At 39.5% G+C, this 25670-nt stretch overlaps 2 protein-coding genes across 2 annotated transcripts; both read left to right on the top strand.

Annotated features, from left to right (window-relative positions):
• Window positions 1-735: 735 nt before the first annotated feature.
• Window positions 736-20615, top strand: vat1l (vesicle amine transport 1-like). The gene is made up of 9 exons (XM_061038181.1): window positions 736-1225; window positions 1812-1941; window positions 2150-2365; window positions 3670-3812; window positions 5195-5298; window positions 6199-6254; window positions 6403-6597; window positions 18456-18539; window positions 19197-20615. Exons 1-9 carry the CDS (start codon window positions 1017-1019, stop codon window positions 19293-19295), a joined length of 1236 nt encoding a protein of 411 aa, XP_060894164.1. The 5' UTR covers window positions 736-1016; the 3' UTR covers window positions 19296-20615.
• A 2068-nt stretch (window positions 20616-22683) lies between these two features.
• Window positions 22684-24496, top strand: clec3a (C-type lectin domain family 3, member A). Its single transcript, XM_061038146.1, has 3 exons — window positions 22684-22839; window positions 22937-23017; window positions 23720-24496. The coding sequence occupies exons 1-3, from the start codon at window positions 22737-22739 to the stop codon at window positions 24115-24117; spliced, it is 582 nt and encodes a 193-aa protein (XP_060894129.1). The 5' UTR covers window positions 22684-22736; the 3' UTR covers window positions 24118-24496.
• Window positions 24497-25670: the final 1174 nt, after the last annotated feature.

The raw sequence follows: 25670 nt of genomic DNA, 5'->3' as shown, positions 1-25670 counted from the left end.
TAATAATAATACATTGGTTTTATATAGTGCTTTTCTGAAAACTCAAAGACACTTTGACAAAAACATAAAACAATAAAACAAAACAAAAAGCGACGAGGACAGTACAATGAAGGAGTAATGGAGGGGGGGGGGGGATTTAATTATATGCTTGATTAATGACTGGAATAATATTAAGATTTTCAAAAATGTTTTGGAATACAATAAATGTTACATTTTCTTTTAAACTGTAAAAACCAAACCAATTAACTGTTTTACATTAAGAAATTAGATTGCTTTGTAATGTTGAAGGATTTGCTTGTGGTAATGAATCAGATCAACCAGTTAGAGTCTACCTAACCCTTTTTCAGTTCCTTGTTTTGGTTTGACGTTTTCGGGGGATCTTACTACTCTCTGCCTTATTCTCTTCGTCTCTAAAATAATCATCTGAACCCTCTTTTTCTCAGGACTTGGTGCACTGCGGTCAAACAGTTAAGCGAAGAATAGTCATTTTATGGACTTACCTTCATGAGGTGGGCCGACTTTGATAGGACAACTTGCATAAACCTATGGGCTGAACAGAAACCGGGAGGTAAAGTTAAATTCCGAGCGCACCCGAAGGCATCACACTTGTTGAATGGTTTTAGGTTTTAGCAGCACCATGGTGTATCCAATAGTGCTAAACTGTTGCATTCCTAGACATCGATATTTAAAAAGTTTTGAACACATTTCACCAGCAGGTGGCGCCCTTCATAGCCAGACACAGGCGAAAGCTCTGCAAAGAAAGTGTTATTCATTACAGATTTTTTTGAAATGACCAACTCGTGTTGAATTATCAGCATCTCTGTGACTTTATTTTGGAAAACTGAGATATCTGACCGAAGTTCCGCATTATTATAAAATTGTAGACAGAACGGTGAAATTTCAGGCCCCTGCGTGGATAACCACCCATCCATGCAGTGCCTGTCTATGCACACCACATCACTTTGAGCCCCGAGGAAGAGCGGAAAAGCAGAGCCGGTGCGGCGCTTGTCTCCGAAATGGCGAAAGAAGGAGCACACATGACAGAGGAAACCGAGTTCATGATAAATAAAAATGTGTGCAAAGAGAACGTGGAATCGTCCGGCGATGCCAAAGAAATGCGAGCGGTGGTATTGTCAGGTTTTGGAGGTCTGAACAAACTCCGTGTGACCAAGAAGGCAATGCCCGAGCTGCAGAAGGGAGAAGTAAAGATCCGCGTCAAAGCATGGTAAAAATGAAATTATCTGTTTCTTTCATATGTGCTTATGGCTTGTGTTCTGCTGTGGCCTCCTTATTACATGCACATTACAGTATTTTCTAATAAATATGTAGCCTAAACAAACCATTTTATTAGAAAATTTCGCAGTGTTGAAGCCACAGGTCTTTACCAGAACAGGAGGTTGACTGGCAGGCTGGAGCTTATTTAAACCAAGCGAAAATGAAGAACTAACTATTACCAGATAGCCATCATTATTAGATTGTATTATTCAAAATCAAATTATACGTATAACGTGATTTTACATGCCATGTAGGCTATAAAATCCTTGATGCATTAGTATACAGATGAGCCAATGATTATCTCAGTTAGGAAAATATTTTTGAATTGAATATGCCTGTTGAATGTGGTTCTGTATTCACAGGGGAGTAACTAGTGACTCACTGCTGATAATGATGAAATAAATAGTCAAACCTCTAAACAGCACATACTAAATCTCTATTGATTAGCTGCCAGTGGTTAGAAACAGTCTGATACATGGTTTCTAATATTGATTTCCTGTCAAAATACTGCACGGTTTATGTTTTCTCTGTCACAGTGGCTTGAATTTTCTGGATCTGATGGTACGTCAGGGGACGATTGATAATCCTCCAAAACCCCCTCTTGTCCCGGGGTTTGAATGTTGTGGAATAGTGGAATCAGTGGCTGAAAACACAACAGGATTTGAGGTGAGATGAGTCACGACTTCTAACTCTATACTGATGTGAAAAAGAATAAATATTGTTTGTTTCAAGGCAACCAAATGTGCACCAACTAACCTGGAGGTATGGACTGTGAACCTAGTAATAAGATATTCATTGCAATTAATCAAGGACTACTCATGGCTCTTTCCTCTCTGTTTGTTATCCAGCTTTTTGTTATCCGTGTTTCTTTCAGATAGGCGACAGAGTTATGGCTTTTGTGAATTACAATGCCTGGGCAGAGGTTGTTTGCACACCAGTGGATTTTGTCTACAAGATGCCAGATGAGATGAGTTTTGCAGAAGCTGCTGCTTTCTCCCTGAACTTTGTGACTGCCTACATGATGCTCTTTGAGGTCGCCAATCTGAGAGAGGGGATGTCTGTGTTGGTTCATTCGGCAGGAGGTGCTGTAGTAAGTCTATTTTTTACATGACCTTTGCACACCCATAGAAAACTTCCACCTTAAAAAAAAAAACATTAACAACAACTCTCATTGTAACTGTTTTTTTCCTCTTATGGATTGATATTGATCATTGTCTAAAAATGGAAATATAAACCAGACTAAATGGCTGAAATAATCTATTATTACTTTAAAAATTGTTGCTATAAGAAGTTTAACAATTAAGCAAAATGATTTCTGCCTGATGGTATGTTGTCTCTTTAAAAAATCCAAATGAGAAGCAGCTCAGTGCAGAGGTGTGCACTGATTTCTGGGTGTGCATAAAAGTACCCCAAAACTTGAGCAATATGGTGTGACTATGGAAATGTCTGATCAATATGCCAGGTTAGCTAAACTAATCTTCTATTGGGATTTGCAAATAATTATAATCAGGCTAGGGAGGTTGCAAAAATATTTAATAAGGCAGGTCCTCAATATGTAGAGATAAATAAATGAAGGTGTGGTGTCAGTCAAATCTAAACATTACTACCAATATTTGAAAGTAACACAAGACAAATGGTCAGAAGACGTTTAATGTAAATCAAATTTGAGAACATATAATGTGATCATCAAAAAGGTTTGCAGTCTGGAGCACTATGTCACCCTTAACCTAACCAGAGCACAGAGGTCTGTGGATGCACAGCTGAGATGTTGTGTCCTTCCTCTGCCGTTGGAAACAAGTCACTTCCACTCAAGAGAAGGATCCAAAGTGTGATCTGGTAGAAGTGGAAAATGAAATGCACATTTTTGTTCTATTGTACTTTGTATCTCACTCTAAGAAGTCAGCTTTTCTCCAAGATGTCTGAAAATTGTCCAGATTTGTTTTCTTTGTCTGCTGAAGATAGACTTCAGTACCTGTTTACATAAAGGGTTTCCCATTGTTCAATTTGTGTTAAATGCCTTCAAACAGGAGGCCTGATGATGCGCTATGTTTGATTTATGAAAATAATTGCAGTTATGTAGTTCTAATGAGTAACATTATGTTAACTTTTGGTTTGTCATTGTTTGACATGTATTGTGATGAATTGGTTCTTTTTCTCTCTTTATGTTACTGCTCTTGTCTGTTATGTTTTTGAGTGTCTTGTAAGTCTGTGTTGGCTCAGTGCATGATAACTTGAAATAACTACTACTACTACTGCTACTACACATAATAAATGCAATGTAGATATTCTACTCTTCTATGGTTTCATGGTATTTTATGTGCTCTTGGTCTATTTAGAGTAAAGCCCTGTGTTCTCATGCACTGATAAATTGTTGCAACTGTTTGTTATTTTCAGGGACAAGCTGTGGCTCAGCTGTGCTCCACCGTACCTCATGTCACTGTGTTTGGGATCGCATCAACTTCCAAACATGCAGCCATCAAAGACTCGATGACCCACCTCTTTGACAAAAACGTGGATTATACGCAAGAAATCAAAAAGTAAGCACAGACAGTTCTGCCATGAAGTTGTTATTGGTTTTTCATGGTATGTATTTCCACAATATATTCAAAGGTATTTGAGGGTGATTACGTGGACCTCACTGTCCTTGGAGGGTTGCGGGAGGATGCAGATGTTACTGGTTGCCTTATTTGGTCTTGTGTGGCCATGGTTCCTATGGCAACACAAAGCTCATCTGATAGAGCAGCAACAGCAGTAACACTGTGTGTGCTGGGCGGAGGTCTGCACTGGCATTGTGGAACAACTGAGCCAATTAGTGCTGAGCATTGATACGCCACACATTCCATTCACTGCACAGAAACACAGCCCGTACGTACTGCAGAGGAAACACCTTGTAGCCTACTTTATGAGACAGGTTCACTAAATCTATGCTGTGATGATTGAATCTCTTAATTAAAGATTCAGAGAGAGCTTTGAGAATCATTTATTGTAATGAATTGCTGTACTGTTGATAAGGACAAATACGCCAAACACACAACACAAGACTTTATTATTCAAAACTAAATACATAAGGTTTCAATATTTTTCCTGAGTGCTGATCACTTCATGGTTTCTGCCTACATATCTAGTTGTAGTGGATTAATATGCCTTTCATCTCTCTGGCCCACACATTCTTCTAAGGATCAAGAGCAAAGTACTCTTAAATTAGTCTTTTTACAAAAGGCAAAAACCATGGGAATCACAAGACCACCAAGCAGTTTAACCAGGCTGGTGTCCAGGGCCACAAGGCAGAAAGTAAGGACTTATGGCTGCCTTATTCATGACATGCCTTTCATTCTTTCATATCCACGGGCAGACTGTTATGTCTAGCTGAGTCTGTGTTCAATAAGAACATTTTTGTGACATGACATTAAGGATATTACAGATTCTGAGCAATGTTGGCTTTGCGGAAGATAAAAAAACTGAACTGTAGGCAAAGTCATAAAAAAACCTAGGGGTTGTGAGTTGTAGTTTTTTTGTGTGCAGAGTAAGACTCAGAGAATAAATGATCAAATATTTTGAATTCCTAACAGATGAGCTTTATTAGATATGAGCAAGCTGCTGATCCCCCCCCCCCCGTTGAGAATCTTGATGTCTTTTTCCAGAAACATGTGTTGTCAAAAAAACGTGTAATGAGTAAATCCACTCAGATTGTCTGGTTGTAAGAGTTCAAAAAACTATTTGAATCATAAATGATTGGAGTCACTGTGAAAAATAAGTAAAATATTTTCTTGGACATCTGACAAATTAAACGATTGATTGAAAGGACTACAGATTAAATGATACTCGCTGCTATGATGTCTCAACTTTATTCTTGCATCTGTTTTGAATCCTTCTTTAAAATTTTGATCTACCATTTTTTTCTTTCCCTTTGGTGTTTCAGAATATCTCCTGAGGGAGTGGACATCGTGTTAGACAGCCTGTGTGGGGAAAACACTGGGAAAGGCCTGAGTTTGCTGAGGCCTTTGGGAACTTACATCCTGTATGGTATGAACAATACTTAAACTTAATTAACCTAATTCTACCATGCCTGTCTGTTATGTACTTTCACATTTTTAATTATTACATTTGAAGTATTTTAGTCAGACTTTCAATGATATGTCTCAGGCTGAGTTAATTTTACCGGCAAGGAAAAGGTTTGGCATTTCGGGAATATTTAGGCTTTTATGCTAAGGGGTTTGAAAGAGTAGATCAATACCACCCTTAGATCTGTCAATAAAAGGCAAAGCTTGCATGACGCTACTGATAAAGAATTACTGGTAAAAGGGAGAAACAGCTTTGTTTTTGAAATAGACCCTTTTTATAAAAAGGCAAGTTTATGTTGTTCTGCAGAAAAAAACAAACAAGACAATTGGTGATTTGTGCGATTTAGAGATGCTTCAATTAAGATTTTGTTACTCTTGGACATTCAGTAGCTAGCATAGCTGTTCCTTGTGTTTATGCTAAGCTACATTAAGCCTAGCTTTTGTATCATTTTGGAAAGACATGACTTGTATCTGTTTTCTCTTCTTATTCTCCACAAAAAAGGGTTCACATTTATTTCCAAAAATGACAATAATGAGGATCTTTTTAATAAAGCATTGACTTCATAGCCTGCAAATTTAATATATTGTCCCTCACAGCTATACTGTTTTTACCTGATCTCTGTTAATTACTGTCGAGCCTCATGAATCAAGTAGCTACATTAGAGGGAGAATGCTTAATTAGATTGAGTTGTATTGAATATGTGCGTAAGCATGCTTGCACAGATCTGAGGGTCAAAAGGTGCAGACTCCTTCTACCCCCACCTCACCTCTCATGCTTGCCGTGTCTGCCTGTTAATGGCCAATCACTTCTGTCCAGCCCTTTGCACAGCATACAGCAATGCTTTTATTTTTGTCTTTTCAGGCGCGTCAAACATGGTAACTGGGGAAACAAAGAGTTTCTTCAGCTTTGCAAAATCCGTGAGTCAGAGATGCAGTCTGTTATCAACATTTGTAGAAAACAGCAACCTGTTACTACCCATTAAACATTTTGTGGCGAATGAAGCTCACACACACATACACAAATGAATGAGTCACCTAATATGGACATGTCTTTTTTTTTCTCCAGTGGTGGCAGGTGGAGAAGGTGAACCCTATTAAACTGTACGAGGAGAACAAAGTTATGGCAGGGTTTTCGCTCCTCAACCTGCTCTTCAAGAATGGAAAATGTAGTCTCGTGAAATCGGTGATGGACAAGCTCTTATGTCTCTATAACCAAAAGAAGATAAGGCCTGTAGTGGACTCCCTGTGGGCGCTGGAGGAGGTAAGAGCCTCGGGTGTGTGGATGATGCATGCCAATAATGAGGCTAATGATGATCAAATTAAAAATGATCTAATCACAGTTGTAACATGAAAGTAAATTCAATTGAAGATTTAGAGGATTCATGCAAACATCTCGGACAGCATATAAGCTGTTGTTTGTCACTGCTGCTTTCTACGGGACATTTTCAGCTGTTCTTGGAGAATCTTACACAGATGGCGGGTAGGTTGCATCTTTCTGTTGCATGATGATGTCCCGCCCCCACACAAAGCCCAACCATATGGCTAAACGTCAATCACTTTAAAAAAATCTTAAACTGTTCCTTTATGGGATCCATATACTGAAAAGCTTTGTAAAGTTTATGCAGATAAAACATAATCACACTATTAATATTAGATATGGATTAGACCACTGTGAACATTGTCTTTCTGCACCAGTTGGTTTTTCATGTATGAAATCTTGAATACCTCTCTGCGATTTATTTATGATATTGTATCGCCACAATCAAATATAAAAGACATCTTTCGTTATATTGACTCCTTGCCAGAGATAGGCCCCTTTGACATGGACATTGACAGTAAGTAGAGCAATGTGCTCTTTCTTATAGCATAAGTCTGGCAATAACACAACTGGTGTTCATGATATGTTGCATTATAATACAATACAATACAATACAATAAGATGGATACGGAACGTTACATTACAATATGATGGACACCTGCGATACATATATCAATATCATATGATGATGATATGATCATATGATAAACTACAATATGTTATGTTATGCTACAATATATTACGATACAATATGCTACAATATGTTGTGATACAATATGTTACAATACACGACAATATGGTACGTTACAATACGTTACAATATGTTATAATACAATACGTTACAATACAATACGTTACAATATGTTACGATACAATACGTTACGATACAATTTGTTACAATACGCTACAATATGTTATGCTACAATATGTTACAATATGTTACAATACGCTACAATATGTTGTGATACAATATGTTACAATATGTTACAATACGCTACAATATGTTGTGATACAATATGTTACGCTACAATATGTTACGCTACAATATGTTACGCTACAATATGTTACAATACGCTACAATATGTTGTGATACAATATGTTACAATACACGACAATATGTTACGATAGGATATGTTACAATTAGCTACAATATGTTATGATATGTTAAAATACGCTACTTGTACCAGTTTGATACAATACAATATGTTACAATAAGATACAATATTTTACAATTAGCTACAATTTGTTACTATACGATATTTTATGTTATGATACGATATGTTGCAATATGCTACCATATGTTAAAGGGGCTATATGTAACTTTTTATATAGGATGGAGAATGAATACAGACACACAGACTTCTTCACAGACTTTCACATGTGTATGACCACTTACCTCCTCTGTAAACATTATGTCGCTAAATATCCAGTGTTTCGCGGCCGATGATGATGCTCGTTTGTGTACGTACAAGCACGTATGACGAGCACGCGAGGGAGAGCGAGCAACAGGTTACTGGTGCAGTTCGCCTAACGGCCATGCGGTGTCATTACAGACACAGTATTTTTGAAAGTTACATATAGCTCCTTTAAGATAGGATACAATATTTTACAATTAGCTACAATTTCTTACTATATGATATGTTACATTACGATACAATATGTTACAATAGGATACGATATTTTACAATTAGCTACAATTTGTTACTATACAATATGTTACGTTACGATACGATATTTTGCAATACGCTACCATATGTTAAGATAGTATACGATATTTTACAGTACAATGCAATGTGATGCGATATGATACAATCATAGGGGCATCCAGGAGGAGTCCTATGCTGCAATATTTAGGACAGAAGTTTCAGCCATCAGCACAAAGTTTAAACTGTGTTAGAGTTAATCTGAAACATGCTCTGACTGAACAGGTCATACGTTTCATTTAATTCACACCCTAAAACCAGAATTAAGGTAAAAGTGAGCCTGTGCAGGTAATAAATACATCACAAGAAGCTGATTAAAAGTCATTCTTATCTTTCTTTTATCTGCAGTTAGTGAGAGATTTTCATTTCTCATGGGAAACTCCCCCTGGTGTCATTACTCCTTGGCAGATTGTTCAGGCCTTTCACTGGAATCATTGCCCATGAACAATCTGGTTAGAGGGGGAGGATGGCGTGGGATGAAGTGCCAGGGGCACAGCCGGCCTCATTTGTTTATATGCCTGGAAGTAGAATTCAGAGGGCGTTAGTTGATGTGTTGACCAAGGAAACCTTTTTTTCTGGAATGAAAAGTTGTGAATCTTCCTGTCTAAAACAAATTAGTACAGTAGGAGCAGTCTGACCAACAGAAGATGTATGTGTCTGTCTCCCTCACCTGAAAGTTACACTTTGAATGCAGTTTAGGAAACTAAGAAATAAAAGTGAGCCTATTTAATAAGTTTCAAAGTACACGTAAAGTCTCATTACACTTAAAATACAAGTGGATCTTGTATCATCTTCTACAAACTTCCTACCAAGCAGCAAAGTACTGGAAAATGTTTCTGACCTAATTTTGCTCGTGGCATGTTTTCCTCTATGTTTTTTTTCAACAAATGCCTGTGACACAATGGCTTACAGACAAAGAGGCACATTCACTTGGGTCATTGTTTCGACTGTAATGTTGTTGGGGTTGTATCAAGTCAACTTTGGTTATATTCTTTAATAATTATATTTAATTATTAATAATATAAATAACAATGTCATTAAACTGTGTTTAATCTCGTTTGGGGCACCACCCTGTAATCAGGGAAATATAACCAAAATATCACTCAAATCAGTCTCAAATTAGTTAATTAATTACTAATATTATTAATAATTAATAACTATATTTAATAAATTGAAGGTGAAATCCGTACACAAAGCCTTCACACCCAGCTTATATCACAATGCAAATACACCAGTAATCACAAACAACTGCTCTCTTAAATTATAACAGAATTTATTTAAACAAAGCAACATCAATCCAAAATCAATGAACTTAATCAAACAAATAACTATCATAAACTAATCTAAGCAACAAACATTATCAAGCAAGGCTTGTGGAAGAGGTGTAAAAGTGTAGTTGTGTGTGTGTGTGTGTGTGTGTGTGTGTGTGTGTGTGTGTGTGTGTGTGTGTGTGTGTGTGTGTGGATGAAAGAGAGTGGATGTGAGAGAGAGGAGGGGAAGAGAGGGGGGAGATGGCTTCGTACCCACATGGTCGCTTACGATGGCGCACACCTAACAAAGACCTGGGTGCGTGCGTGCGTGTGTGTGTGTGTCTGTGGATGAAAGAGAGATAGAGAAGGGGAAGAGGGGGGAGACTGCTTCGTCCCACGTGGTCGCCCTTCCGAAGGCGCACACCTAACAAAGACCTAACGTGGCCTTAATGTCTAAAAGAGACTGAGTTCGGCCCTACACGATCTGTGTCTCTGAGGCGTCTGGATGGCCGCAAGTGTATAGATCTCTGTGTGTGTGTGTAGCCTATGTGTGTAATGGCGCGGTGGTGGAGTTAGTCTTAGGAATATGTGTGTGTGTGTGTGTTAGTAAGAGGAGGAGAAAAGAGAGAGAGAAATACGTGCCTGAAGAGGCCGGATCACAGTCTGAATCCCGCGCCACAACTCGGAGTAATTCCCTTCATTCACAGAAACAAACCAATGGCCGAATTCAAGTTAATACGGCTTACACTGGCCTTTCTGATCAGAAGAGTAATACCCGGTTATAACGCTGTTACGCTAAACACATATAGGACGCAGCGGTCCGAAACGGGAACAACAAGAGTTTTAAACAGGTAAAACTCAGGACGCGGCGGTCCAACAAAGAGAAAAATTACAGTTTCTGCATCAATCAAACAACTGTAAAAAACACTCTCTAAAGCTAATTCTGCCCAGACCTAATTAAGCCTCACTTGTGAATTGCTTTGCCCGCAATTGGTGAAGGAAAAAGGAGTCCGGCGATAAAACAGATCTTCTGTCCATCCAGGTGTAGAGGCGTTTGATGGCGGCGAGGGTCCCTTACGGCAAAAGCGCAGAATGGGATTGCGGGTCGCAGCCTTTAGGGCAAATAGGGCCAACAGTCCATGTGTTAGGAGACAAATGTTCAAATAGTTAGTGAGCAAAAAGTCCATACATTTTGAGAGGCATTCGGTCTGGGCAGACACTGAGGCAAAGTCTGGGCAGACTGTCTAACTATGTCTATAGCTATGCATAAAACATAACCAGGCATTAGCAAAGCTTTGCTACTCAAGGTGCATTCTTTAACAAAACAAATGAAACAAACAGACAAGAGGAGGAGAGAAAGAGAAGAGTATCAGGTGTAGATTTGTGGGCTAACTCCTAGCCTGGGCAGGAGTAAGCCTGTGGGAAGGTGTTTGTGGCATGTAGGTGTGTAAATGTACATGTACATTATGTGTCTCCCTACCAATGTCAAAACACAAAACAGGGACTAGGAAACATTCATGTCGGTAGAGTGACATTGTTGTGTTTCCGGAATGGAGGCTACATCCCCACTCCTATGTGGAGTCAGAATCGGGTTCTCTGTAAGCGAGGGAGACCCACTGACCACCTCTTTCATGCGCTCCAACTCCCTGGCAGAACTTTCAGAACTTGCTTCCTTTGGGAGCTTGTTGGAACTCTGGTTATACCTACCCTTCTGTCTCAGGCTACGGCCATCCCGAGAGTTCCGTTCGGATCTGGTAGTTCTCAGTTCTCCAGGCTGGAACCTACTCTGTGGTTGAGTCCCACCTTCACCCCCCTGGCTCTGTTCTCTATTCTGCCAGTGATGTGGTCTCTTATGCTTATTCCTAGCACGAGGCAACTTGTTGCCCTCACGTGTCACGTGACGCAAGTGTCTGCCAAACCGCCTGTGCGAATTTCTTGATCTTTTTCATACTAAGCTGATGTGTACGACTATGCATGGTGACATCTGACCGCACGCAGCCATGCAGATTGTGCATGAAGATGGACTTGAAAGTTTGGTTCTCTTCCAAACCTGGAGCCTCACGTCCCTGGAAATATGCAGATCTTAGGCGCCAGTAATAATCTTTGGGGGCCTCATGCTTCTGGTGCAAGACACAGAAAGCACTAAGAAGGGCAGATGCAGGTTCAATGTAGGCGGAGTATTCCTGGTGCAAAGCATTGCAGAGCGCAGAGTACTGGTATCTGATCTCAGGCTGAAGGGTAGTTGTGAAGTTATGGACACTCTTGGAAGTTGTCTTCCAGATCAGCCTGAGTTTTTCTCTTGTGGATGCATCAGGTACATCACTGAGACACAGGTTAATCGCTCCGAGGTAATCATCGATGCAGTGGTCTGAGTTATCTGGATCAAACCGCTCTACATCCTTTGCCATAGATTCAATGAGCCTTATGCGCATTCTTTGATCGCTGGGTAAAAGGGAGCCATCCGAGTCATCTGAAGTTTGGATATTCCTCAGCTACAGGTAGCAGGAGGGGGCCTGGTGTTATCTCTGCCTCTGGGGGCTGAGAAGTCACCCCCCTATGTGGTGATTTAAACCTGTGAAGGTGTGAAAGGGTGTCACAGCTGTCAGGGAACTGGGGCGTTTCTCCAAGGAGCGGGGCTCCACAGTCAAAATCAGGGAAAACTAGACTTATTTCCTCAGTCCTTGGGTTATCCTGGCTGCTCGGTTCTTTACTGAGATTTTTCAGCAGGGTTGTTTGATCTCTTAAGGGGCTTGGTCCAGGATCAGAGTCATATCCTGACGATGTGTCTTGCTCCATGCTTACCTGTGCTCCCTGAATTAGTTCAAACATGTCCAACACTTTCTGCTTGGCAGTTTGTAAGTGCTGACTAACAGATTTGTTTCCTTTCTGCAAGGATCGGACCTTTGGTGGGAGTGTCCCCATGAAAGCACGGACACTCCTAGCTGTAATCTTCCAGATCCGTTTCAGTTTTTCATGTGAGGACGCATGAGGCAGGTCAAGGAGACAATGGTCGACTTCTCTAAGGTAGTCGTTAATACTTGAATCTGGGCTATCTGGGTCAAAGCGCTTCAGATCTTTGGCCTGAGGTTCTGTCTGCCTGGTTCGCAGACCCTGACCCGAAGGCTGGCGGAGGTCGTCCGAGTCGTCTGACGAATCGTAAGCCCTGTGGTTGTCACGGTAGTACGGTTGCAGCCGTGGCGGGGTTTGTGTTCGGCTCAGACGTGGCCGTCTATCGTGGGACAGGTAACGTTCGGCTCCCGAATGGGCCCGTGTCTCCTCCCTGTCTCTAGGGGGCGTTAAGTCCCTCCTCCTGCGGGGTGAGAGTTGTCTTGGCTCAAAGCGTATTGCAGAACGCGGGGGCCTTTCCACGTGACGGTGCTTCATGGTCTGGGGAGGCGTGGCGAAATTCATCATTACCCACCCGGCTCTTTACTGGGTAGTTAGAGGACATGTGCGCTTTTGCGCCTGGGTCGACCCGGCGGCGCCTTCCCCTCTCCTCCAGATCCTGCAACATGTCTGTCTCCTTCCTCCAGGGACTTAGTTCAGTCTCCCATCCTTCGTCTGAGGCTTCCTCAGCTGACATGGGGGCTGCAGTACATACCTGCCCATCCTGAATTCCGGGTACCGTGACACTTTGTTTCTTCTGTTCGGCCAAACTGCTGCTTCTATGCAGTGTTTCCTTCTCCTCCTGCAGGTCCTTGCATTTGTCCTGCAAGGTCTTAAGTTGATCCTGCATTCTTTTGAAGTCGTCCCGCAGGATCTGTTTTTCTTCTCGTACCTGGGCTAGCTGTGCCCGGTGTTTCTTATTCTGCAAACATGATTTGCGCTGATGAAGGAGGAGAAGTTGGCCTTGAACATCTGAAATTGTGCGCGGTGGTTTCCCAGTTGGATTAGTTATATGCTCAAATAACTCCTTTATTTTTTCTTCGCATGTGCTGAGGGTGTAGGAGTTCAGACTGTTGATCTCTAAAGGGAGGTGGATCAGACCAGCAACTCCATCATGAAGGGGTGGATCGTCTGATCCACAGCGAGCCTTGGCCCATGGTTGATGTCTTCTGCATACATTCTGTCTTTCTTGGCTCGGTGGTTGACAAGATCAACCTCTAACTTCTTAACACTAATGCTAATTGAATAGCTATATAGGTTGGAACTCTCCTCTGAGGAGAGGTTCGTCAGACCGGCAACAGTTTCTTGCAGTGCTGCGTCATCTGACCCAAAAGGAGTCTCAGCTCCCAGCTCACCTAGGGTCTTGTTACACATTTTTCGTGATAAAATGGAACCCCAGTGGATTATTCTACAATTCTACAATTCACTTAGCAGACGCTTTTATCCAAAGCGACGTACATCAGAGAGTAAGTACAACACAAGCAAGGATCTAGAAAAAAGGGAACAATGTCAGTAAGAGCTAACGATCAGCTTTGAGTCCGATTGGACACACAGGTGCTGACAGGCATTGCACAGAGGCAAAGCACAACATTGACGGCAGTTCTTGAGAGCTCTTATCAGTATAGAAACCATCTTATAAGTCATCGTTATCAAACAAAAACAATCGCCACAACCATCATCATCATCACTAATATCGAGACCATCATCATTAAGTTATTAGGTATTCATGAAAGAGCTGGGTCTTTAGCTTTTTCTTAAAGGTGCAGAGGGACTCTGCAGATCGAATGGAGTTTGGAAGTTCGTTCCACCACCGGGGGGGCAACAGAGGAGAAGAGTCTAGTCAGAGACTTAGGACCCTGTTGTGAAGGTTGGATCAGACGCCTTTCATTGGCAGAGCGTAGTGGGCGGGAGGGAGTGTAGACCTGGATGAGAGAGTTAAAGTAAGGTGGAGCCGTTTTAGTCGCTGTTTTGTAAGCGAGCAGGAGAGTTTTAAATTTGATGCGAGCAGTAACTGGGAGCCAGTGTAAGGAGATGAACAGCGGAGTGACATGTGCTCTTTTAGGAAGGTTGAAGACCAGTCGTGCTGCTGCATTTTGTATCATTTGCAGAGGTTTGATAGTGCATGTAGGAAGACCTGCCAGTAGAGAGTTGCAATAGTCGATGCGTGATATCACAAGAGCCTGTACCAGGAGCTGTGTAGCATGTTCTGACAGGTAAAGTCTGATCTTCCTGATGTTGTACAGGGCAATCGAGGCTACTTGAACCTTAAAAGTTAGCTGGTCATCAATCATGACACCCAGGTTCCGGGCAGACTTTGTGGGCATGAGTTTGGTTGTTCCAAGCTGGATATTGATCTGTGGTTGCATAGAGGGACTGGCTGGGATGACAAGGAGCTCAGTCATTGAAAGGTTGAGTTGAAGGTGCCGTTCATTCATCCATTTAGAGATATCAGCAAGGCATGATGAGATTCTTGCAGAGACTGTAACATCGTCTGGTGGGAATGACAGGAAGAGCTGGGTATCGTCAGCATAGCAGTGGTATGAGAAGCCATGAGAGCGGATTATTGAACCAAGTGAGTTTGTGTATATGGAGAAGAGAAGGGGACCAAGCACTGACCCTTGAGGTACCCCTGTGGATAAGTTGTGTGCTTTGGACACTTCTCCCTTCCACGACACTCTAAAGGATCACCCAGAGAGGTAGGACATGAACCAGCTGAGGGCAGATCCTGAGATGCCAAGTTCAGAGAGCGTGGATAGGAGGATTTAATGGTTGACTGTGTCAAAGGCAGCAGACAGGTCTAGCAGTAATAGAACTGAGGACTGACCTGCCAGCTCTGGCAGCTCGTAGCGATTCTGTTACTGACAGTAGTGCAGTTTCAGTAGAGTGGCCCCGCTTAAAGCCTGATTGATTTGGGTCAAACAGATCATTTCTGGACAGGAACTCAGAGACTTGCTTAAAGACTGTGCGCTCAAGTATTTTTGACAGAAAGGGCAGAAGAGAAACCGGTCTGTAGTTTTCAACCTGGGCTGGGTTTATTGTGGGTTTTTTGAGCAGAGGGGTGACCCGAGCTTGCTTGAATGCGGTGGGGAACACACCCGTTGACAGAAAAGATAATTTTCTTCAGAAGGATCCCTTTTAGGATTTAAGTTTGGATTACTATGCATTAACAGTGCAACAAAGCTGGTTTACTGAAGACCTCACATGGGCTGCACCATTTGTTGGGGTTGTATCAAGTCAACTTTGGTTATATTCTTTAATAATTATATTTAATTATTAATAATATAAATAACAATATCATTAAACTGTGTTTAATCTCGTTTGGGGCACCACCCTGTAATCAGGGAAATATAACCAAAATATCACTCAAATCAGTCTCAAATTAGTTAATTAATTACTAATATTATTAATAATTAATAACTATATTTAATAAATTGAAGGCGTGAAATCCGTACACAACCCCTCGCACCCAGCTTATATCACAATGCAAATACACCAGTAATCACAAACAACTGCTCTCTTAAATTATAACAGAATTTATTTAAACAAAGCAACACCAATAAAAATCAATGAACTTAATCAAACAAATAACTATCATAAACTAATCTAAGCAACAAACATTATCAAGCAAGGCTTGTGGAAGAGGTGTAAAAGTGTGTGTGTGTGTGTGTGTGTGTGTGTGTGTGTGTGTGTGTGTGTGTGTGTGTGTGTGAGAGAGAGGGAGAGGAGGGGAAGAGAGGGGGGAGATGTCTATGATCTATGTCTATGTCTATCTGCTATTAGGACCCCCTTGAAAATGAGATGATACATCTCAAAGGGCTATCCTACTAAACACATACTAAGAAGACCTTTACTCAGTTATGTTCACCTGCCAGCAGAACTGAATTAGGCATGTTTATTCGGCACTCAAAATGAAGTTTAGTTTCTTCACTGTATTTTTTCCTCGGAGCGAGAACCTTATTCAATCCGACGGAGTTATTATTTTCCTTCGTCACAATGAATCGCTTATTTGGGGGCTTTAATGTGCACAAAAACTCACCAAACTTCACCCAAAATTCAGCCTGACGTGGAATGTACGTACAAAAAGGTGGTTGTAATGCAAAAAAGCAGGAAGCGGAGGAGCCTGTGTGCAGTCCTTAGTTTGGAAAGGTCTGACGAAAATGTGCCACTCACATGGCCTATGTGCAGCGGCATATGCCACTCATATCGGCATAGTCAACTCGTGCCGCGGCATATGCATATTTACTACATACAGTACCCAGGCCCTAAGAAATATAGTGAAGAAACTAAACTTCATTTTGAGTGCGGAATGATTAAAAACCTTCCTGCAGATCTTTGCTGTTCTTTCTCTTTCTACAGTGTGTTTATTAATAATGTCCACCTTCTTGGACAGTGGAAGTCTTACTGCCTAAATCTTTTTTACTTGTAATTAGGAGGTTGACGTTACGACGAAGTGGGTATAGGAGCCTGACACTTTGTCAGAACATGTGTCTTGGGTGCCATATAGCCTAGTAGTAATATTGTGCACAAATGTACAGAGGCTATAGTCCTCGAGGCAGAGATCCTGGGTTTGACATCAATCATCGTTACTTTACCACATTTAATTCCCCTCTCTCTCATCTGTCCTCTATGACAAAAGTATAAAACTACCTGAAAAATCTATGAACAAAAAAACATGTCTAATTTACAGAGGTTTGTGTCTGTTTTTTGGCTACCTTTTGAGTTTCACTCTGAAAAAAATAAAGAATGATTCATATCAATTCATGTGACTCACTCTAAAATATTATGAAAATGTCCTGTAGAAAGATGCAGAAACATTTATTATTCGTAGCATTTTTGTTATTAGAGCTATCACTTCCCTGCCAGTGAAGGACAATCAAATCACTGTTTAGTACAGCCGACATTCTGACTACTCCCAGGTCAGATACAGTGTTTTTAAGTTTTTCTCTCCTTTTAAATGTAAGTGATCACACTTGACAAAGGTCCAGAGGGACCTAAACGTTGTGATTATTCTATTAAACTGGTGATGCTGAGCAAGAGCAGTGTGCGGGATTATTCTTTTCAAATGTAAGTGATCAAAAGCATTAGTCAGTAGGAATCACCTTTAAAAGCAATTCTCTGTCCCAAAGATGTACAACTTTTACAAAGACTCACAATTCATGTGACTCACTCTAAAATATTATGAAAATGTCCTGTAGAAAGATGCAGAAACATTTATTATTCATAGCATTTTTTGTTATTAGAGCTATCACTTCCCTGCCAGTGAAGGACAATCAAATCACTGTTTAGTACAGCCGACATTCTGACTACTCCCATCTCAGATACAGCAGTGTACTTGTGTTCTATAATGTAAACCTTCTTGAATCATAACTGCAGGCAGTTCAGTGTTCAGTGTGATGTCAAACGTAGCCCAGCAGGGTGAGTCAGCACCATTTATTAAAATCAAGGCTATCAGCTTTTCTAGTAGGGTCAGTTTCGATTCTCAGCTCTGAGAAAGTGGTTCTTTGTCTTTTATCACCAGGAAATATCTGCAAAGGGTTTTTGTGATAATTTTTTATTTATTTCAGGCACGCCTCTGAAAGTCTTTTCGTTTGTTGTAAATGGTTTTGAAAGAGAGATTTTACTTTTTGAAGTCATTCATAAATTTAAAAGCAGAAGTGAAACGTTTCACATTGTTCTAATTTTTGATGCTTTTATTTTTCTTCATGAACAATCTGAATACAAGTTTAGATATAATACCGGCCTTACTAACATTTGGTTTTTATAACCAACACTTTAGGAATTCCCCTGGGTTTTGATTGATATAAATTGAAGCCTGAAGCATATTCATTATATACTAAGCTATGTGTAACTCAACCAAACCTATCTATTTTGGCAACCCCCACAATGACGTGGGTTCTGCTATTGTTTTAATCACTTAATTTTAATTTTTTATTTTTAGTTAATTGGTGTATTTTATTTGCAGGTGAAAGAGGCCATGCAGCGAATCCACGATAGGGTCAATATAGGAAAACTCATTCTGGATGTTGAGAAGACTCCCACCCCTCTGGTAACAATGTTTTTAAGTTTTTCTCTCCTTTTAAATGTAAGTGATCACACTTGACAAAGGTCCAGAGGGACCTAAACGTTGTGATTATTCTATTAAACTGGTGATGCTGAGCAAGAGTAGTGTGCGGGATTATTCTTTTCAAATGTAAGTGATCAAAAGCATTAGTCAGTAGGAATCACCTTTAAAAGCAATTCTCTGTCCCAAAGATGTACAACTTTTACAAAGACTCACAGCACTTCACAGCCTTAAAGTATTTAACGTAATTATACTATGTATTTTAATGAATTTGTGCCATCTTACATTGTAAGCAACAGAAAGACAAAGACAGGGTGAATATTGTAAGATGAAAAAGGATGCTCAACAACAGAACCACTTGAGGATCATTTTTAAAAGCTACTGAACATGAAATATAATATCTTACCTTGTTGTTTTCCTGCACTCTTTAAGCACACAGCGATTTTTTGATAACTCACTGGGTGGTATTTGATTGTGATAAATAGATGTTTTCAGGCACAGTCAGGATAATTTTGAGGCAGTAAGTAAGACTCCCTTCTGTTTTACAACTACTAGATGTGCAGATGTACTTATAATGAAAAATATAGACCCTCTATATAGCTGTATAAATTATCTGAAAGCTGAAGAATATTTTTCCATTAGATGGCCAACGACAGCACAGAGACCAGTGAAGCAGGAGAGGAAGAAGAGGAGCCCGAAGGAGACAATGACAGCAAGGAACGAATGCCTTTCATTCACTAAACCCGACCCTGCAACACACAGATAGACTTGAGTGATTCACCACAGGGGAACACAGCCACACAAGTGTATATGTGTGTGTGTATGTGTATGAAAGCAGGTATGCATGTGTGTACAGAATATGTCTGTGCCTCTTGTCAGTGTTTGTTGTCAGTTAATGATGCAAGATTTCCAAGTGCCACTCCAAAACTAGTAGAATTGTAACATTCTTTACACATGAAGGTATGTTATGCTAGCTATTGACAACAATACATTTTTCTCCATATTACTGTTGATGTTCTGCCAACTAAGATTGAATTAGCATTTAAAGCTGTCGATCTGCTCTTAACAGATCTCGGATGAACAGATTTAGTCAAACATATCACATCTTTCTTCAATAATTGATTCACAAAGTGATCCAATTGTTTGTAGTGCTCCTGAACAATGGAGTGAATCACTTTGTCTTGTTACAGTAGTTATGCAACAGCCTGCAGAGAAAAAAAAAAAGACAAAATTAATCTTAGTGTAGTTATTTGCATGGTATTTCATCTTGAGGTTCTTATCGTATATTCATATGGGATCCCCAGTGCCTTTGAGCTGACAACATGTGTTTGATACTTGAACTGCTTTCCTTGTCTGAAGTTTGCGTTGAACAAACCAACAAAAACTGTATTTTGAACTGGAGTCTGATGAAAACTGTTTAAGCTACTTTCTTGCCTGTTTACAGAGTTTGTACTTCGGTGAATTCAAAGTGCCGCCAGAGCTCTCTTTATGAATACTGAAGACCTGTTTCCCCTCTTTGTACTCTGAACTTTAACTTAAATACAATATATACCAGAGAAGCATTTATCTTCAGGCCAACAAAATCTCAGTTTTGTAAATGGTGGGATAAACAGAGTTGTATTAGGTCAAATGTATACCTCTCAAAATCCTGCTTAATGCATGTAAATATAAGAGAACATCGGTTACATCAGTAGACTGCTGATATTTTTAGAAAATTAAATGGTCAGTCAGATGCAGTCGGAGGTTTGAGGACTCTGCAATGCTTGTCTGATAAAAAATTGTTTACTTGCTGGTGCCTCACAGCAGAAGTGCCAAAACGCTCCACTATAAAACAATTCTTGATAAGCTGGAGTATGAAGGCAGGGTGATTTAGATCTGTGTGTTACTGTGAGTATTATTCTCTGCTTTATAACATCTGCAAGTTGTTCATGAAGTGCACACTGCATCACCTTCTACAGATGACTCACCTGTTCTTATTCTGTCATTCATCAAATTGAGAAAGAACAGCTTGTGTTTGCTTCCAGTAGTCCTGAAGTTGTGCTCATTCAGTTTGTTTTGTCCCGGATATTCATTTGAATTATTTATAACTTGATGTTCTAAAAATAAAAACAGACCATAAATCAAAAAGTATTCTCTCCAATTTGAAACAGCAGCACGGGTTAGTTTTCCAAGCATGCCATAATTAGAAAGTAGATCATGTACTAACTTAAGAGTCAAACTAACAGTATTTTGCACAGCAGGCTTTGAAGCTGATTGAAACACAGTGGAGACAGTGTTAATGCTTGTATTAGATTCAATCGATTTAGGAAGTGATTTCTTGACTCCAAATAGGGGGAATGATGCGTAGACACTTTGAAAATGACATGTCAATTTCGATGCCTTTAATGTCAAGTATGTTGTTTGTATACGTTTGTGTGTTTGTGTGTGTGTAGGTTTATGTGTGTAAGAGAGAGGGTGCAAGTTTTTGCTTGAATTATGATTGGCTTAAAAAACAAAACAGAAATGTCTAGTATTGTATAGTGTGTTCACAATCTTCCATATAAACTATGGTTTACCAGTGGTCGTATATTTTTGTCACTTCTTTGTTGTGTACTTTCTTTGAGTACAGCTCTGTTTACTTGAATAAATGTATCTGCAAGGTACTCACTTCATTGTTTGACTGTTATTCCTAATCATTTCAAAAAGTTGTCTCAACATTGTTTTACAATTTTTTTTACACGTTTACTTTTACATATACAAATATATTTAAATATGTTTTTTTGTTTACTTCATGAAGAGTTTCTATTGTAAAAGATGTTTTCAGGTGTATTGTGAGTGCCAACATTTAAAAAACACTTCACATATGCTGCGCGTCCTGCATGATCCCTCCTTTTAGCACTAGATGGCAACAGAGTGAGGGATTTTCAAAAATTCACTGTGGGCAGAACCTATTCATGTAATCATTGGCCGAGCTGCTGCAAACTGTTTTTATTTTAAAAATCCATGCATGCAGTGTAATTTTAAGTAATTGTCAATTAAGCCATGAGAATTGAGTCAGTATACTTCTGAGCTCATGGTTTAATGTTAGTTTAGGGTGTCCTCAAATCAGGGAGACGTGAGAGATCACATTAAAACAGCGGTCTGTACAAGATTGTGCTGATACCGCTTTTTTTGCATTCTAACTAAACAGAAATTAGAAACCTTGTAGTGCAACGTGTATAAATAAGTAATCACAAATGCCTTGTCCTTTAATTTCAAGATGCAGTTTCTTTAAGGTTGTATTTAATGCTACAGAGAATGATGTAACCAAGTTTTGTCAGTTTTTGGTCTTCAATTTTGATTGGAATAAATCATCCAGGGAATTTTTCAAGTGCTTAGTACAGTTTTAAGTTAAAGATAACACGTACAAATACTATTTCCCCTATGTGAAATGAGGGGCCATGCTTAATTGTTGGTTTTGTGGGTCACATTTCTATACTGAGCCTATATGCCCAAGAGATTTTCTTATTTAGCATCCCCCTCCCATCTATATACAACATCCCACTCTAAAAATAACTTGGCATGCACCGTAGCAGAGAGCTGGACTTCCTCAGGTCTAGTAGAAGCTTTATTTTCTAAAGATTATATAACTAGAAGTCTGTATGATTAAAACATTGAAGAGAGTGTAAGTAAGAGCAAATAGTGTAAGTATGAACAACATTTCCTCAGTTCATAGTGCCCATCCAGTTAAATTTGTAAATTAAAGGTTTGTGAGTGTAGAACCACTTTATGTTAGCAAAGTATATTCCGTACAAGCAAACTTTTTCCTTGAGATGTATCAACATTTTCACTAGTTAAGAAGTGACTCAACATGTTAAAAAATTGGACAGGGCGAAGAACACTCTGTAACAGTGCAGCAGTCAATGGATTTGTTTGTGAAATGAAAGGGAATGCTGCTTAGTTCACCTTGTCCCAAGTAAATATTTATGAAAAGCCAGACACAAGGAGGTTATTATTTCCCCCTCTACCCTTATACCTCTTTCACCTCCTCCTGAAGTTTGGATAAATACAAACAGAGCTGGAGCCAATGCAGGGAGAGGAACCCACAGAGGCATACAGAGGGGCCAGTATATATTGAGCTGCCTGCAGTGATTTTTGGTTCCGTTCACAGCAGTACAAGGTGTGTCACTGTGTCCGGCCTGTTAGGATCCACTGGTCTCAGACATGGCTCGTCTGGTCCTGCATGTCTTCATCGTTCTCTGCTTCTCCATGCTCCACCTCAGCTCCAGCCGTCCGTCCCGCACCAGGAAGGCTGTTTCACCCCGAGGTAACTATTTCACACACATATCATAAATGAAGTATAGGCTATACTGATGTTTCATCCAACCTCTTCTTGTGTCCTCTTTATTGGCATGTGGCTGCAGAGGAAGATGATGTGAAGTCCCAGCTTGAGAAGTTGTGGCAGGAGGTGAACTCATTGAAAGAGATGCAGGCATTACAGACAGGTACTACCCTCACTAAATAAATGATAGGAGATGATGGATTAGATTTATTAACATTGCTATCATCATTTGGTATTTCTTTTCTTAAGACAAGTAAATGAGAGAAAACATGGGGCAATGGCAGCTTTACATTGTTGATATGACTAGTTGGCATTATCAATATGTAATGATGCTTTCTCTTTATAAGCTGTCAGAAAATTGGCAACTTCAGAACACAACTTTTAACTTGCTACTATGCGGTGTCTCCAGCAGAGGGCAGCAGCACTCTTATCAGAATTTAAAATATAAAGTTAGAGGATGAATTGCAGACTGGGAAGACTGATAGTATCGAAATTAACTGAGAATACAAAATAAAAGCTACATCATAACTCCCCCTCTCTTGTTTTAATAACCCAGTAGATCACTTTGAAATACAATGAATTCATTCATCTGTTTTTGTTGTTTAGTTGTTTTTGTATGCTCCCTTTTTTCCTTTAGAAGTTGATAACCTATACTCTGCTGATGGTAAACTCTTCAGTCTTCATTATTTATCTTCATGATTGTAGACAAAAAATATTTTTGTTGAAAAAGGGGGATTAAAAAAATAAAGTAAAAAATATGAGTATTTTGTTAGAATGCCAATTATGGTTATTATTCTGTTTTTAAACAGTAAATTCAGACATTACAATTCAGTTTACTCATGAAGTAGGTCCATTGTGTTTTCAGTCTGTCTCCGTGGAATCAAAGCACACAGAAAGTGTTATCTGACAATCGAGGAGCCCAGACATTACCATGAAGCAAATGAAGACTGCATTGCACAAGGAGGAACTCTTGCAACACCTCGGGACATGATGGAAAACAATGACCTGAGGGACTATGCAAAGAGGAGTGCTCCTGGATCCAAGGACTTCTGGATTGGTGTGGCTGACATAGTGAAAGAGGGCCAGTATGTTGATGTCAACAGCTTGCCAGTCAGCTACTTCAACTGGGACCGCTCCAAGAAGCAGCCCACAGGAACCAAGAGGGAGAGCTGTGTGGCTCTGTCAGTGGCTGCACATGGAAAGTGGTATGATGAGGTGTGTCGCAGCCTCAAAAATTACATCTGTGAATATGTCATTCCCTAAAGCAGACAGCGGATAATTTATGAGAGTCATGGATTAAAACAGTTTAAAAAGTGTTGGCTGATCTGAGTTAAATCACAATGGAAGCATGATTTATTATTGGCTATATATTGTTAAATTTACTAAAATGTGTCCCTGTTGTATTTAATTTGGGTTTCAATTGATTGGAATGCAAATTAGTAACTGTAATCATTAAGAAGATGACGATGCATTGAAAAAATACTACATTTAATATATGTTTGGTAAATACACTTCAGCTGTTAAGGTTTGTGAATAACACTGTTCACTAATGGACCTCGGTTACTTAACCCAGTACACAATCATCTAATAATTTAAGCAAATATATGTTCATTCAACCTTTATTAAAAATCTTGTAAAATCACTGAGGGCGTGCTGTCATTTTCCATGATGCTGAGTTTACAGCAAAACAGAATAAATGCTCACAAACAAAGTAAATACAAAAATAATGGTAACAACAAAAATAAAATCAGTTAAATGCAAAGGCAGAGAAGTTTGTAATCATAGTTTTAAATTGACCCACAGGCAGAAGTTTGTTGCAAAAGTGTTTAATCTGAATGCAGCAGAGAAGCTATGAGCAGTTTTTTTTTCCAAATGAAGTGTTTGCCTGTGAGACTTCAAGCAACAGCCAATTACTGAAACTTGTTGAGAAGTGATTTTAGAAACCTGTCTTATAAGGAAGTAATATATAGTGGCATTTTGCATATTAAGGCTTTATGAATAAATAAAAACCTATGCTTGTTACGTCTCACTGTTAGATTTTTGTTAATAGTTTTCAGTAGCCTCTGTATGAAACTAAACTACAAAGCCCACAGAAAAAGTTTATAATTTAATTTGGATAGAGATAGATAGTGTCTGTAAGGGGCACAGGTTGTAGTTTTATATCTACTGTTTATTAAATCCAGCATAGACAGCAAACATTGGACTTGAACCTGACTTTTTATTCTGTCTACCCTTTTTTTTCATACTTGTTACAAGGTGAATATGTTTACAGCATGAGTGTGGTGACTGGTATTCATATAGAAAATCTTCTCTGAGGAACATTTTTTTACTGAAGAAATTACATGATATTGTGTTTTTCCCATTTAATCAATGAAGACTATCGCCTTTCACTTTTTAGCACACAGTGAATCTCTATCCCTTAAATGTCCAATACAGCACAGTGAGTAGTTTGGCCTAAAAAGGAATGTATCACACATGTTTCCTTGTAAAACAGGGACACAAATGCATAGCAAAAGCAATAACTTGTGCAGGAAATTTACTTTACGTGATGCCCACTTTTTGGTGACAATAGCTAACACATAACAGTAGCCTATGTCCATATCTCTGTCCCTGTGAACCATAGACTGTAAATATATCCCTTTATACGGGCTATGCTGTGAACCAGCTGCAGATCATACACTCAAACTGTGTGTAGGAGCTGCAGTTGGTTCACAGGGAGTTTGAACACAATTTTGGGCTCTTTATTAACTCTCTTCATCACATCTTTAAAAAATCTTAGGAATCAAGTCGAAAACTGTTCAATTGAAATCATCTCC

Source organism: Labrus mixtus, chromosome 1 (genome assembly GCF_963584025.1).
Source record: "Labrus mixtus chromosome 1, fLabMix1.1, whole genome shotgun sequence".
NCBI classification, from domain to species: Eukaryota; Metazoa; Chordata; class Actinopteri; order Labriformes; family Labridae; genus Labrus; species Labrus mixtus.
The sequence above is the reverse complement of the archived record's forward strand: the minus strand, read 5'-3'. Positions and strand labels throughout refer to the sequence as shown.

What these genes read in the sequence shown, in the direction of transcription:
- clec3a (XM_061038146.1), top strand. Translation starts at nt 22,737, where the DNA reads ATGGCTCGTCTGGTCCTGCATGTCTTCATCGTTCTCTGCTTCTCCATG. An exon ending in GAAGGCTGTTTCACCCCGAG is followed by an intron (nt 22,840 to 22,936) that starts GTAACTATTTCA and finishes ATGTGGCTGCAG; the next exon opens with AGGAAGATGATGTGAAGTCC. An exon ending in GATGCAGGCATTACAGACAG is followed by an intron (nt 23,018 to 23,719) that starts GTACTACCCTCA and finishes TTGTGTTTTCAG; the next exon opens with TCTGTCTCCGTGGAATCAAA.
- vat1l (XM_061038181.1), top strand. Translation starts at nt 1,017, where the DNA reads ATGGCGAAAGAAGGAGCACACATGACAGAGGAAACCGAGTTCATGATA. An exon ending in TATACGCAAGAAATCAAAAA is followed by an intron (nt 3,813 to 5,194) that starts GTAAGCACAGAC and finishes TTGGTGTTTCAG; the next exon opens with AATATCTCCTGAGGGAGTGG. An exon ending in TCTTCAGCTTTGCAAAATCC is followed by an intron (nt 6,255 to 6,402) that starts GTGAGTCAGAGA and finishes TTTTTTCTCCAG; the next exon opens with TGGTGGCAGGTGGAGAAGGT.